This window comes from Dromiciops gliroides, chromosome 6 (genome assembly GCF_019393635.1).
Source record: "Dromiciops gliroides isolate mDroGli1 chromosome 6, mDroGli1.pri, whole genome shotgun sequence".
In the NCBI taxonomy this organism is placed as follows: Eukaryota; Metazoa; Chordata; class Mammalia; order Microbiotheria; family Microbiotheriidae; genus Dromiciops; species Dromiciops gliroides.
Genome location: NC_057866.1, coordinates 198,368,133 through 198,384,181, shown reverse-complemented (window position 1 = coordinate 198,384,181; position 16,049 = coordinate 198,368,133). Strand labels below are relative to the sequence as shown.

General features: G+C 34.3%; 1 protein-coding gene across 4 annotated transcripts in view; it reads right to left on the bottom strand.

Annotated features, from left to right (window-relative positions):
* Window positions 1-16,049, bottom strand: part of WDR17 (WD repeat domain 17) — a 133,865-nt gene that overhangs the window by 81,978 nt on the left and 35,838 nt on the right. For 3 of the 4 annotated variants that reach the window (XM_043973473.1, XM_043973474.1, XM_043973476.1), the window contains exons 2-4: window positions 11,317-11,445; window positions 7,996-8,179; window positions 166-396 (exon numbers count right to left, since the gene is read on the bottom strand). In XM_043973473.1, coding sequence (XP_043829408.1) covers window positions 166-396; window positions 7,996-8,179; window positions 11,317-11,439 — 538 coding nt within the window. In that variant the 5' untranslated portion in view covers window positions 11,440-11,445. The remainder of the gene's footprint in view (window positions 1-165; window positions 397-7,995; window positions 8,180-11,316; window positions 11,446-16,049) is intronic. The other variant, XM_043973475.1, reaches the window with a different exon arrangement.

Genomic DNA, 16,049 nt, shown 5'->3' with positions numbered 1-16,049 from the left:
AAGAAGGGAGGCAAGAGAAAATCATTCTTAGCAGAAGAAAACTTAAAAAGAGGCCAGGAGAGAGCAGTTGTACTAAGACTACTCTACTGGTCTGTCAGAGTGATTAAATATTACTAAGCTCCACGACGTATAGTTCTGATAGTATTTAAATATCTAAATGTTTACCTGGCTGAAAAATCGAGAGGCTCCCATCAGTATGTCCAAACACAAGTTTTCCTCTTTTTTGGGGATGCCATCTGAAGAGACAAATATCGGATAAGAAGCCATGGGCCTCTTTGTGCACAGTCACACCTATATCTGGTCCTGAAATAGTCCAAATATTCAGTGGGCCTCTGTGGGAAACAAATGCCACAGTGTCTCCCGCATTCCAGCACCAGCTAATGGAAGTAGGTATTCCTGGAAGAGAGTTAAAAAAAAAAAAAAGACTGGGATAAAAGATAAATAGTCCGATTAAGTAAATAAACAATGCAATTTTATTTGCAGTTATTACTTCCTGAAACTTTATTTTGTAACATTGAATACAGTGTGTCTTAGTGTAGTTTTAAGCCTTGATAGTTGAAGCTTAAAATCTGATTAAACCAAAAGTAAATCACATTTAAAGAATATCCCGATTTTGATTGCATAGAGGTGGTAAGCACATATGTAGAATAAGACCTTAGAAACTGTACAATTTCTGTATCTACCAAACTTCAACCACCTACACATCCAGATCTTAAATCTCACCATTACTTAGAACTTGACTGGGGGCAGCTGGGTGGTGCAAGGCCCTGGATTCAGGAGGATCTGAGTTCAAATCTGACCTCAGACACTTGACACTTACTAACTGTGTGACCCTGGGCAAATCACTTCATTGCCCCACCAAAAAAAAAAATTATAAAATAAAAAAAAATTAAAAAGAACTTGAATGTAGCACCTCTGGGACCTAGAACATTAAAATTCCTTCCTTTGGCCCTTTCCTTTCCTCTATTGTCCTTGCATAAGTCACACACCTTTTTGTGCTTCAGTATCCACACCTTGAAAAGGAGGGGGTTAGAATGCAATGATCTGGAAGGTTCCTTCCAGCTCCAGATTTATGATCCTCGTATCTCCTCTCTATTATCCCAGTCCATGCCTATTCTGGCCTCACTTTGCCTCCCTTGTAAACAGGGACCCCAGAGTTAGATATTCCAGGGCTATGCTCAAGATGACTTTTCTAGAACTGGGGATTTTCAGTCTGGAAAATAAAAGTCATAGAAAGGACAGGATAACTATCTTTTTTAACATTTAATTTTATTTTTTCCCTCAATTACATGTAAAAAATATTAACATTGATTTATTTCAAAATTTTTACTTCCAAATTCTCTCCTTCCCTCTTGTCTCCCCTCCTTGTGAAGGCAAGCAATTTGGTATAGGTTATACATATGCAGTCATGCAAAGCATTTCCACATTAACCATGTTGCAAAAGAAAATGCAAATCCCCCCCCCAAAAAAAGAAAAATGTAGGAAGTTTATAAAGTATGCTTTGATCTACATTCACACTCCTTCAGTTCTTTTGCTGAAGGTGGATAGACAGCATTTTTTATCATAAGTCCCTTGGAAATGTCTTCAATCATTTTGCTACTGAAAATATTTTTGTACATAAAAATCCATGTACTTTTTTCTTTGCTTTCTTTTGGATATAGACCTTGTAGTGGTATTGCTGGGTCAATGGGTATGCATAGTTTTTTAGCCCTTGTGCATAGTTCAAAATTGCTCCTTTAGAATGGTTGGATCAATTCACAACTCCATAAATCTTGTATTAATGTCCCTAATTTTCCACATCCCCTCCAACATTTGTCATGTCCCTTTTCTTTTTTTTTTCCACTCTTAGAATAGAATTTTATTTTCCAAAATATATGTAAAAACAAATTTTAACATCAATTTTTAAAAAAAAATTGTTCCAACTTCTCTTCCTCCTCTATTCCCACCCCCACCCACTAGAACTCAAGCATTTCAAAATAAATTATACATGAGTAGTCATGGAAAACATTCCCACATTAGCTAGGTTGTGAGAAAAAAACAGTCAAAAAACTCCCAAAACTTCAGACTGAGGAATTGTCAAAGAGAAAAAACATTTTTTTAAAAAATGTGTTTCCAGGGGCAGCTAGGTGGTGCAGCGGACAGAGCACCGGCCCTGGAACCAGGAGCACCCAAGCCCAAATCCGGCCCCACACACCCAACACCCACCAGCCACATGACCCCGGGCAAGCCACCCAACCCCAATTGCCTCACCAAAAAAGAAAAGAAAAAAAAAATGTGTTTCCATCTATTTCAGATACTATCACTTCTTTCTCTGTAGATGGGTTGCCATTTTCATAGTCCTTCAGGGTTATATTGGACCATTGCCTTGCTGAAAATAACCACATGCTTCCCAGCAGATCATTTTACACTATTGCTGTTATTTTGTATACAGTGCATTTCACTCTGCTTCAGTTCATGTAGGTCTTTCCAGGTTTTTCTAATAGTATCCTGTTCATCATACCCTAAATAATGTACCTTAAACTTGACAAAGAATTTTCTTTGTATTAGCCCAGCAAAGTCATCATAACTATTTCCCTCCATCCTATTCCCTTCCCATGATATTTACTCTATTTTCCATCTTCTTTTAAACTATTCCTCCTCAAAAGTATTTTACTTCTGACTGTCCCCTCCCCTACTCTGCACTCCCTTTTTTTTCACCCTTCCTTCCTTATCCTCTTCCCCTCATACTTTCCCGTAAGGTTAAATAGATTACTCCTCCCAACTGGGTGTGAATATTATTCCCTCCATGAGCCAACTCTGATGAGTTTAAGGTCTTTGAGCTAATTCTATGTTCCAAATTTTCTTCCTCCCTCTCTCCTCAACCCTCCCTATGAAATCAAGCAATTCAATATTTCATACTTGTGCCGTTATGCAGAACGTCTTCACCTTCCTTGAAAGTATTTTGCTTTTTACTACTCTCTCCCAGAATCTGCCCTTCCCTCCTTCCCCCCCCCCTTATTTCCCTCCCCTCCCTCAGGGCAAAATATATTACTATACCCACTTGAGTATGTATGTTAGTCCTTCTTTGAGTCAATTCTGATGATGTTAAGGTTCACTCACTCCCCAATTCCTTCCCCCTCTTCCCCTCCCCTCCATAAGCTTTTTTCTTGTTTCCTTCATATGAACAACCTCTCCCCAGACCATCTCTCCCCTTCCCCCTCCCCCAGTCTATTTCTCCTACACCTCAACCCTATTTTAAGGATGTCATTATGGGTTAGTTAGGTGGCACAGTGGACAATGCACCAGCCCTGGACCCAGGAGGCCCCAAGCCCAAATCCGGCCCCATACATAAGACACCCCACAAAGAACAAAACATAACTTCCCTTCATATTCAGTTCAGACCTGTGTCCTCTGTATTATCTTCCCATATAGGAATGTTAACAGTTTGATCTTTTAATATCCCTCATGAAGTCTTTTTCCTGTTTAACTTTTTATGCTTCTCCAGGGTCATGTCCCTTTTCTATCATATTAGCCAATTTGATAGGTATGAAGTGGTATCTCAGAGTTGTTTAATTTGCATTTCTCTAATCAACAGTGATTTAGAACTTTTTTTTAATATGACAACAGATAACTTTGATTTCTTCTTCTGAAAACTGCCTGTTCATATCCTTTGACAATTTATCAATTCTATTCTTATAAATTTGAGTCAATTCTCTATATATGTGAAAAATGAAGCTTAATGGCTCCTAAAAGAGAAACTTGCTGTAAAATTTTTCCTAGTTTTCTGCTTTCTTTCAATTATTGGATGCATTGGTCTTGTTTGTGCAAAACCTTTTAGATTCAATGTAATCAAAAGTATCCATTTTCTATCCCATGATGCTCTATCTTTTGTTTGGTCATAAATTCTTCCCCGTCCATAAATTCGACAGGTGAAATTTTCCATGCTCCCCTAATTTGCTTATTATATCACCCTGTGTGTGTGTGTACATATATATATATTAAATGAACCAAATTTTACCTTATCTTGGTAAATGGTATGAGATTTTGGTCCATACATAGTTTCTGCTAAAACTGCTTCCCAGTTTTTCCAGCAATTTGTGTCAAACAATGAACTCTTTCCCAAAAGCATGAATCTTTGGATTTGTCAAGCACTGGATTGCTAGAGTCATTTACTACTGTGTATTGTGTACCCAATCTATGCCCTTGATCCCAAACTCCATTTCTTAGCCAGCACCAGATTGCTTGGATGATTACCATTTTGTAATACAGTTTGAGGTCTGGCACTGCTAGGCTACCTTCCTTCATATTTTTAAAAATTAATTCCCTTGATATTCTTGAACATTTGTTGAATTTTGATATTTTTTTCTAGCTCTATAAAATATTTCTGATTGACTGGAGTGGCACTGGATAAGTAAATTCATTTAGATAGAACTGTCATTTTTATTACATTGGCTTGGCCTACCCATGAGCAATTAATACTTCTCTAGTTATTTAAATCTGACTTTTTTCGTGTGAAGAGTTTTGTAATTGCATTCATATAGTTCCTGGATTAATTTTGACAGGTAGACTACCGAGGATTTTATATTGTCTCTAGTTATTTTAAATGAAATTTCTTATTCTATCTCATCTTCATGGATTTTGTTGGGAAGAGACAGAAATGATGGTTTCTGTGTGTCTATTTTCCTTCCAGCAACTTTGCTGAAGTTGTTAATTATTTCCACTTCGTTTTTTAGCTGATTCCCTAGGATTCTGTAAGTATACCATCATATTGTCTACAAAGAGTGATAGTTTTGTTTCATCATTGCCTATTCCAATTCCTTCAACTTCTTTTTCTTCTCTTATAGGAATAGCCATTATTTTGTGGTAAAATAATGGAATTTGGCAGATGCCCAGGGGTCCCACCTGATTGACTTAGTAGTGTTTGAATTGGGTGTGAATGAGAAACTGCTAAGTACCCACTTAAAATGATTAGATTTTTAGCCACACCTGTCCAGCCCTGTTAAACCTAGTTTAACTTGGCCAACCCTGAGAAGGGGTGTCCTCAGAGGCTGTGGACTGCGTCATCAACAGGGGACCAGTCTCAGCCACACAACCTGAAGGACCTCCCCTTTGGGGGAGCGAGAAAAAAGTAGAAAAAGGGACCCGTAATAGGAAGGGGGTAGTACTGGCCTTGGAGGAGCTTTCAGAGTGGACTGGAGACTGGCTGCACAGCTGACTCCCATAGAAATTACGGACCCCTAGTGGTGAGTTAATAAAATCCCGCTTTTTTAATTAGCTGAACTGGAAGCTAGTTGGTAGATTGTATAGGCCTTTGCTAGAGTTAGGAAGATTATCCATTTTCCTCTTTCCCTATTCCCTTAATTAATTTCACCTTTACTGTGTATTTTGTTCCCATTAATAAAACCTGAACTATCTGTGGAAAAGAAGCTGTTAATCTCCTTTCTTACTGGCCTAGGAGAAATAACTAAAGAGGCAGTTCAGAGGGGAGGAAACTTTGGACCGAGAGGTCCCTCATTATTTTCTGAACCCCAATATTATGGAGAGCCACCCAATTAACTCTCCCCATATTAAATTTGGCCCCTACAATTTCTAGTATGATACGGCATAACAGTGGTGATGATGGGCATGCTTGCTTCACCCTGATCTTATTGAGAAGACTTCTAGTTTATATAATCCCATTATAGATAATGCTTGCTGATGGTCTTAGATAGACACCACTTATCATTTTAAGGAAAGCTCCATTTATTCCTATGCTTTCTAGTATTTTTATAGGAATAAATGCTTTATTTTGTCAAAATATTTTATTTTATTAATATATCTATTTTATTAATATATCTATTTTATTATATATTAATATATTAATATTATTAAATATAATTATTATAATTTTATTATTATAATATTATTATTTAATATAATAATATAAATATTATTAATATTAATATTTTATTTTATTAATATATCTATTTTATTAAAATATCTATTTTATTGCATTGGTTTGGCCTGCCCATGAGCAATTAATACTTCTCTAGTTATTTAAATCTGAATTTTTTTGTGTGAAGAGTTTTCTAATTGTATTCATGTAGTTCCTGGATTAGTTTTGGCAGGTAGACTACCAAGGATTTTATATTGTCTGTAGCTATTTTAAATGGAATGTCTTGTTCTGTCTCATCTATTCTCAGCAGTGCAGTGTTCCAAGACAATTTCAAAGGACTTATGATGAAAAATGCTATCCACTTCCACATAAAGAACTGATAGAATGTTAATATATATATTGAAAATGGATTTATTTTTCTTGGGTTGTTTTTTGGACTGTTTTTTTCTTTTACAACATGACTAATATGGAAATATGTTTTACATAACTCCACATGTATAACCAATATCAAGTCTTTTAAAAGAGGGGAGAAGAGAGGGAGAGAATTTGGAAATCAAAGTTTTTAAATACAAATATTCAAAAAAACAAACCAAAACAAAAAAAAAAAACAAAAAGGGGGCAGCTAGGTGGCAAAGTGGATAAAGCACCAGCCCTGGATTCAGGAGGACCTAAGTTCAAATCCAACCTAAGACACTTGACACTTACTAGCTGTGTGACCCTGGGCAAGTCACTTAACCCTCATTGCCCCACAAAACAAAACAAAACAAAACAAAATGAATATTAAATTTTTTACATGTAACGTGGAAAAAATAAAATGTTTTTAAAAATATATTTCTCTTTTATATATTGTTCAGGTTTTTCCAATGAGATATTTTAATTTTCTTCTATTTTTCATTCTTTTAATTTTGTTTTATTGTTTCTTGACATCTCATGGATTCATTAGCTTCTACTTGCCCAATTCTAATTTTTAAGGAATTCTTTTCTTCAGTGAACTTTTGTACCTTTTTTTTTTTCCATTTGCACAATTCTACTTTTTTAAGGAGTTCTTTTCTTCAATTAATTTTTGTACTTCTTTTACCATTTGGCCAATTCCATTTTTAAGGTGTTATTTTTTCAGTATTTTTGTGCCTCTTTTACCAAATTGTTAGCACTCTTTTCATAATTTCTTGCATCTCTCTCATTTCTTTTCCCTTTTTTCCCCTCTACTTCTCTTATCTTATTTTTAAATTTCTTTTTTGAGCTCTTCCAGGAATTCTTATTCGGCTTGTGTATAAATTACATTTTTTTTCTTTGAAGCTTTGCTTTGTAGCTGTTTTGACATTGTTGTCTTCTTCTAAATTTGTATCTTGATCTTCCCTGCCACCATAGTAACTTTATCTTCAGGTTCTTGTTTTGTTTTGTTTTTGCTAATTTCCCAGCCTATTTCTTGACTTTTCACTTTATGTTAAAGTTGGGCTCTATCCCTGGAGTGAAGAGGGCATTGTTCCAAGCTTCAGGTTTTCTGTGTTGCTGTTTTCAGAGCCAGTTCGGGGGTGTGGGGGAGGTGTCTGTAGGTTTCAGGTTCTTTCAAGGCATTATGATATAAGAAGAGGTATCTTCACTGCTTTCCCAGCCTGTGCTCTCTGGTCTTTATGCAGAAAGAGAGCTTGTTCCCCAGTAACCTCATATGTTAATACTCTTCTTGGCCCTGACACTGTGACCAGGACCCCCACTCTCCTGCAGCCACAACCATGAGGTGCTCCTTTCTGCCTTGGAATTGAGAAAGGTGAAGAAAGTTTATAGCCTGTGGCTTTGAGCTTCACTTTAGAATGAGTTCATGATGAGGAATCCTTGACTCCATCACTTTCAGTGCTAGCTATCAATCAGTAGGATGTCTGAATCAGGGAGAAAGAAAAGCAATTCTTACCTCCTCACATGAGCAAGAATAATTTGTGTGCCTTAACTGTCCTCATGTTAGGAAGAAAAATAAGGTAATTACAATATAACATAAATCCAATGTGATATGAAAGAAATATAGACTTAGTATTAAATCAATTTTCACAAAATTAGGTACCATTTTCCTTTAAATTTTAAAGTTCACTGGTATTTGTCAATGGAAAACTAATATCCATTCAATAAGTAAACTCCTTTTTTGAAAATACCTTTTATATTGTCAAGTTTTGCAACAACTTTTTGCTCAGCCACATTCCAAATGATGACTAAGTGATCTGCACTGCCACTCACAAAGATGTCAGGGTTGTGGGGACACCAAGAAATTGCAGTGATTGTCTTTTTATGTTCAGACATAATTGCATGCAATTTGAATTCATTGTACCGATGATCCAGCTAAAAGAAAGAATATACACAGAATAAATACATTAATATAGCATTGAAATTTATACACTGTTCACTAGACAATTTGATAAAAACTATAGATGTGAATGTACAAGGAAACTATCCTTGACATTTGCTGTAAAAGAATAGAGACTAATTGAGAATTAGAGATTTAAAATATTTTCATTTTAACCCTTAAACATACTTGCACAGATTCCGAGTAAATGAAAACTGCCTTTTTTTATAAGGATGATAACTGTATTTTTATTATACAGTCGACCTCGATCTTGGGCTCAAATATTTCAAGTCTTGCCTGACTCTCAGGCTAATCCTTAGATAGCAACCAATCAATTTTTAGAAACAAAATAAATAAAAGATACATATGTAATTTACGTGAGCAAAATGTATTTAATTTTACAGAATCTCAGAGGAGAAAAGAATCTCAAAGGCCATGGAGTCCCACCCATATCTAAAAAACAATTCTTTTTACAACATACCTGACATAGTAATCCAAATGCCAAATAAGTGGTTAAGCTACCACTACCCCAGGCAGACCATTATACTCCTGTAGATATTGAATATTTGCATAAATTATATAATTCTGTAGCTCTCCTGTACAACAAAACTGCATGTGGCATAATTTTTTTATCTACTTTTATCACTTTATTAGAAAAGGACTGAATTGCCAACAGTTCACCTTATTTGCTTATTAACTTGCTTGAAAGAGCCACCTTTGTGATATCCTGGGTTATCTTTTGTTTCTGTTCTCTAAATGTTGCTTATTCCTCATTTTGATATTTTCTCTAAGCTGGAATGAAAGGACATGGTTTTCTATTTTTTCTTATATAATTAATATGATTAGGGCTTATAAATAAATATAAGAAAAGGAGATGGCACATGAATATAGACCTGGTCTTGGAGTGAGGTAGTCCTAAGTTCAAGAACTGAATATAAATTTTTATATATATATATATATATATATATATACACATACACATATATACATATGCACGTGTATGTGTATACATACACATACATATATACATATAATGAATATAATATATTATGTGTATATACTATATATTTTTATACATCCATATATGTATGTATATACACATGTGCCTATACTTTTACATATTAACCAATTTCTGACTCACTCTGGGCAAGTCACTTAACTACTCAGGACCCCCAACAATTCTCTAACACTGTAACACTACAGAAGAGCTGTTGATCTGCATTGGTAAGGGGAGTTTCCTCACCAGGAGCTCATTATACTGAAATAAGGTCCAACTAACAAATGTATCAATGGGAAAACATACTAATTTTTTAAAGAAAAAATTTACCATGGGTAATTAATTTTTAGTGACAGATCAAACCCTTGAGTGAACATTTAAGCTGAAAGGAATAATAAAATCTTGCATGTTTATAGTACTTAATAGTTTTCAATGAGCACCCACATAAATTATTATATTAAAGTTAACAGATCTGACAGTTTGATTTATTTATCTTTTATGTCAATTTTTACAATGCAAATTTTTCATTACTGTGAACTTTATTTTAATAAGGCTTTAGGGTAGGGCTCTATAGTTAAACTAACTTCCATTTTCATGTATATTAAATCCTTGAGTTCATCAATTTTGAGTTTGTTTCAGTATTTTATGGCACATAAAATTTTCTCATAAGTTTTAAAAAATATTTATTAATATATTACAACATATAATATATTAAGCTTTCTAGGTGATCTTCTTAAATAAAATTTTCAACTTTTAAATTGCCAATCATATTTAAATCTTTTCAATAGGTTTTGAATGACTATGTATGATATTCTAATGCTTCTGAAATGATTATTACTTAACTAATCTGGTAAAAAACATTTGCAATGACATTTAATGGAAAACAATAATAGACCATTAACAATTAGAAAATTAAACTAATTAAGCCTTTAACCTAAAACCCCTTTATTACAAGTTCTGGCTACACAATAACTTACTTTTTTCTAATACTTTATAAATCTGTGATTTCACTGTAACATATCATTGGCCCTGGGTTCTCAAAGTCTATGCCAATGGAGAGCAAACTCAAGGAAAATAGTCCAAAGATTGCCTTGTTGACAAACTACATACATTGATTGTCTGGGGACCATCCTAGCTAAGTTCAGAAGTGACTATGTACTAAAAGATGAGGAATACCAAGAGTAATGAAACTAGATCTTTTGAGGACTAAAACTGAAGTATATACTTAAGTGTTTGTATTCAGCATTCAGCTTATATCATTGGTTTCACAAGCTTTAGTAGGTCAATTCCCCTTGCAGTATACTGAGCTCAAAAAGTCTATTGGAATTCTTTTATTATGTTAGAATTTTCTTATATTAAATGCTATTTGAAACATAGGCTATTGACAGTAGCTTGAAAATCATGAGGAAATTATTCCCTAATAATTGTAGCAGGGGCAGCTAAGTGGCACAGTGGATAGAGTAACAGACTTGGAGTCAGGAAGACCTGAGTTCAAATCTGACCTCAGACACTTACTTACTAACTATATGACCCTAGGCAATTACTAATTGAGGCAACCTTGGTTGTCTCACTTCCTCATCTATAAAATGAGCTGGAGAAGGAAATGGCAAAGCACTCCAGTATCTTTGCCAAGAAAAACCCAAATAAGGTCACAAAGAGTCAAACATGACTGAAACAACTCAACAACAACAACAACAACAACAATTGTAGAAGTAAATAAGTGAAATGGAATGCATATTTATTCTCTTTGTGTGTATATACATACACATATATAAAAAGATTCCTCTGGGGATATAAATATATAATATAAATATAATAAAGTATATAATATTTAAATATAATTATTAAAATTTTAACTAAATCTATTAAATTGTTTTAAATAAATATAGAAGATTTACATATAATATAATATAAATACATAGCACATAAATATATACATATACAGCATGTATTTAAATTCCTAAAGTTATCTTTTTAATAATTCAAATATTATTTCGTAAAAATCTCTTATTACCATAAGAACATTTCTATAATTCTCAATTAAAAGCATATTTGATAAGAATTAAAATTAAAATATGAACCAACAATATTACAACTTCCATGAAGTGTCAGATTATTCATAAATATTAATTTTACCTGATAAATATAGATTGCTAGAGTAGCACAGTAAGCAAATCTGTCTCCACTGGCTGCACAGACATCTTTGTTCCAAGGCTGACATCCAGCAGCCAACAGGGCCACTTGCTTGACTTGGGGCATCTTTGACTAGAAGAGAGACAGGCGTGAAGAAATACCAGAGTAATTTCCATTGTTCAATAAATTATTTTATCCTTCAGTGATAAAGCACAGAATTTCAATCATCCTGTGCTTTGAAAGACCTCTGAATTCAAATCTATTGTGCTATGGTGGCCCAGGGAGGTTATAAACATACACAAAGCCCTAGCAAAATCTACTTTGACATTTTCCCTGATAACTATACAATCTGTACCTTTGATTCAATGGGAAATTAATTCTATTTCTACATTTTATAGTACTAAATCAGATAAACTTTTTCAGTTTTAAAGTCAGTTTTTTTTCATATCAAAAGGTATGGTTATATTTTCATCTTTTGCAAATTTTAATTACTTTGTAGCTTAGCAGGACTTTTCTGATCATTGTCTCATAGTTGAATGTCTCCAGAATAATTAGGGAATAGAGCTCTATATTTATAAAGTACCTAATATTGATTTTTCATTCAATATTTATCAAAATCCTCAGTGTACATTTTTTGTGGACTGAATCTATGATTATATTGGTGTAGGGAACTCTCACTGAGGACTCCCTCCACCAATGCAGATGGCACATATGCTACAAATGATAATATTATAAAGAGTTGCTTTGGGTGTTAAGAGGTTAAGTGAGTTGTTCAGATTCACACAGCCAGAATGTGTCAGAGGTGGGGCTTTAACAACCAGGCCTTCCTGGTCTTCTTAACTCTGAGGCAACTCTTTCCACCATGCCAAGCCACCTCTTTCAAAAGTAAAAACAAAACAAAATAAAGATCTAACCTGTGATTTAATTAGTGTATGCACACATATGTGTATATGTAAGATATAAATGTATGTATACATATATATATAATCAATGTAAGTTGGTAATCATGGAGAAATAGCACTAACTGTTGTGGGGTGGGGACTGGGAGAGAAGGGTTTGGGGAAGAGACTGGGAAAAGCCCCTTGCAAAAGGTATGATTTAAGTATTGAAAAAAACCAAGAAAACCAAGAGGCAGAGGTGAAAAAGGAAAGTATTCAGGGCACTGGGGAAAGACAGTAAAAAGACACAGAGTCAAAATATGTAGTCCATGTGCAAGAAAGCAGTGTCATTTGGTCTTACAGTGCCTGGAGGAAAGTAAAGTGTAAGAAGACCAGAAAAGTAGGAAGGGCCAAGTTATAAAGGGTTTTAAAAAGCAAATGGGCACAGTGGATAGAGCACCGGCCCTGGAGTCAGGAGTACCTGAGTTCAAATCCGGCCTCAGACACTTAACTAGCTGTGTGACCCTGGGCAAGTCACTTAACCCCAATTGCCTCACTAAAAAAACAAAACAAAACAAAACAACAAAAAAAAAGCAAATGTATTTGTATTTGATCCTGTAGGTAAAAGGCAGCACTAGAATCTGTTGATTGGCAATGGGAGTGATGTGGTCAGAAATGCACATAGGAAGATTACTTTAATAACTGAATAAAAGATGGAGTAGAGTGGGGAAAGGCTTGGGGAGACCAACCAGAAAGCTACTGGAAGAGTTCAGGTGTTAGGCAATGAAGGCCTGAAGAAGGATGTCGGTTTGTGAGTGAAAAGATGACATACGCAATACAGAGGATTTTGTGAAGGTAGAAATAATAAGATTTGGCCACAGATTAGATATATAAGGTGACTGTGAGTAAGCAATTAAGGATTACATCAAGGCTTCAAGCCTAGGTGACTGGAAGAATGGTGTAGTAACCTCAGCAGTAAAAGGAATGTTGAGAAAAGGGGGAATTAGGGGCTGGAAAGAGGAATTATGTTTTGACTTGCTGAGTTTGACGTGTCTTTAGGAAATACAGTTCATGACATACAGTAGATAGTTGATATGAGACTTTGGGTCAAATAAGTAAATAGGTCTGAGAATCATCTGCAAAAAGATAACAACGGACATTATTTACTCCATCTTTCCCATACAAACACTCACTGATAAAGGTTTCAGCTTATTTATACCTATTATGTACCTTTCTATTTCCCTTTAGGTGATCTAAATAAATATATAAAGGTATCATCTTTTGTAGGTTATTTTATGAAATCCCAAATGCTACTTTCACCTAAGGTGCTCCTCAGTGTGTGTATTATTTATATAAAGATCCTGGACTCATTAGAATGCAGTGATATTGCTGGGTAGTTATATTTCCTTGATTGTCTTCTTTTTCTCAGGGCAGGTAGTAATAATATGGTTCAGGTTTTTCCCAAGCCTTTAATATTTTCCTTTCTTAAGATATTTTAAGAATTAATTCCATATTATCCTGATAATTGTGTTCTCTGCTGCACAGACCTCCTCTGTGATTTGATTTAGTACAGCTGCTTTTCCCATCTTTGCTTTTTCCTTAATGATATTTCTACTTTGTCATGGGACTAAGGATTATTATGCTAGAGTCCCAAATGTGCTGGATCGTTGTCACTGATGGGAAAAAGTGTTATAGAAATCTTGACAGATATAAAGAAATATTTGTCATCTTTTTTGTTGTCCTTATTAGTTTCTATCCTTCAATGCTATTAGGATAATCGGAACTTTCACTTCAGTAACACAGCCGATGAGGAGCCAGAGTTAGCTCTATGCCATGATGACAGATTTGAAAGATTTAATACAATAATAATAAATTATAGTAGTTGATGTCCATATGAAAAAACTCTTCTATATTTAAAATATCCCAATTTTATAATGTCAATAACAGTTGATATAAAATGCAGCAATTTCAAGGAATCCATTTCAGCACATTATGGTTCTTTCTAATTTTAAATCTATAATTATTTCTCCTAAATAAATGTATGGCTTCCAAATTAAAGAGGGAGCCAAACTGATACTTCTTAATAATCACTTGATGTACATAGATCACATCAGTCTTTTAGTTTACAGTGAAAAACACATTAAATGGTTTCTTCATCCTCATGGATCATTCTCCAATGATATTAAAATGCCTATTGGACTTGATATGGGTAAAATCTTAAGGTACATTAAATAAAGATAGATAGTGAAGTTTTAAGTTTGAATATGAATATCACACTGAATCAACAGATGAGGAAAATAGTTATGATTACCTTGGTCTCCTTCAGATAAGACATGTCAAGCATAACACTATTAAAGAGAAAGCTATGGCTAAATATGTTAAGAGACTCACTTATATCCAGAAAACAGAGCTCAATAGGAAGAACATGTTTAAAGTAAATATTTTCTACACAATACCACTTTTTATGTATTCTTTTTGAAAGATAAAATGGACTAGAGTGGGATTAGAAAGCATCCTAACAAAAAAATCTGTAAAATATTAATTAAAATACCATATGGCCCATCATCTTAAGGCAGAAAGAGAAAGACTTCCTTATATTTATGGTTGAATATGTTAAGTGACTCACTGACAATCTGAAATTAATGAACAGGCAGAACAAATTTAAATAGATGTTACCATAGTAAATATTCTTAATCTTTAAACTGTGTGAAACAAAAGCTCTCAAAATATAAAGAGGCAGGAGGAAAAATCAAAGTCATGAGGGAATAAGATGAGTTATTTTATCATCTTTATAATTGTTTCTACTATTGAAATTGTACCCAAGATGCTTTCACTGAGTCTATATAAAGGAGGAGGAGGAGATCATGATCATAATGTAAAAAATATCTGCACTAAATACTTCTGGAAGAAGTGGTCATCACTTCACTGAACAATAGTAAAGGGTAATAACAGGTATACACCATTAGATTTTTGAATGTAGCCAAAAAGTAGTTTACCTCTAGACAGAGTTAATGAAACTACTACAGTTCAAGAAAAGAATCAAAAGGTCATCTGTGACTAACATTTGCCTAAACTCAGGCAACAAATATTCCCAGAGAAACTTCAAACACACAGCTGAAGCATGCAGAGAGATCTGTTTGTGGAAACGGAGGGGTTGTATCATGACAATTCAGAAACAATTATATGCCACCAAAAATTACACAATGTTTGTCCTTAGAAAGCCTGGACTTAGTGATCAATGTGGATCATGCAAATAAATAGTGGAGGATGTACAACACATTACTTCAGGCTATAAAAATTTAACCCCTACCCCATTACCTAGCCATACATGATCTAGTAGCTAAGATTATAGTATACATTAAAAACTTACATCTTGTTCTATCTGCAACTGAAAGTAGACCATTACCACAAACAGCTGTAACCCACAATCATCTGCGACACATTATTGATTTTTAAAAAATTAACAATGTTTGTTAATAGATATTGCCATCCCAAATACTCATAACTTCCAAGGTGAAAAGTTTTTAAAGTATAGAGACCTGGCTGAATAGATTAAAATTATGTGAGAACAAAATGAGATACATACACATCATTCCTGTTGTCTTGTTTGCTACTGTAGAATAGACTGTGGACTATTTAATATGAAGAAATGATATCAAGATAGCACCTTGTCCCTGAACCAATTCTGTCTGATCTCCATCAAACAATAATATCGATCAATTACAACTGCCTCCAGAAATTACAGAAGAGTTATTCTTATTTATTTTTTTTTTTGGTGGGGCAATGATGGTTAAGTGACTTGCCCAGGGTCACACAGCTAGTAAGTGCGAAGTATCTGAGGTCAGATTTGAACTCAGG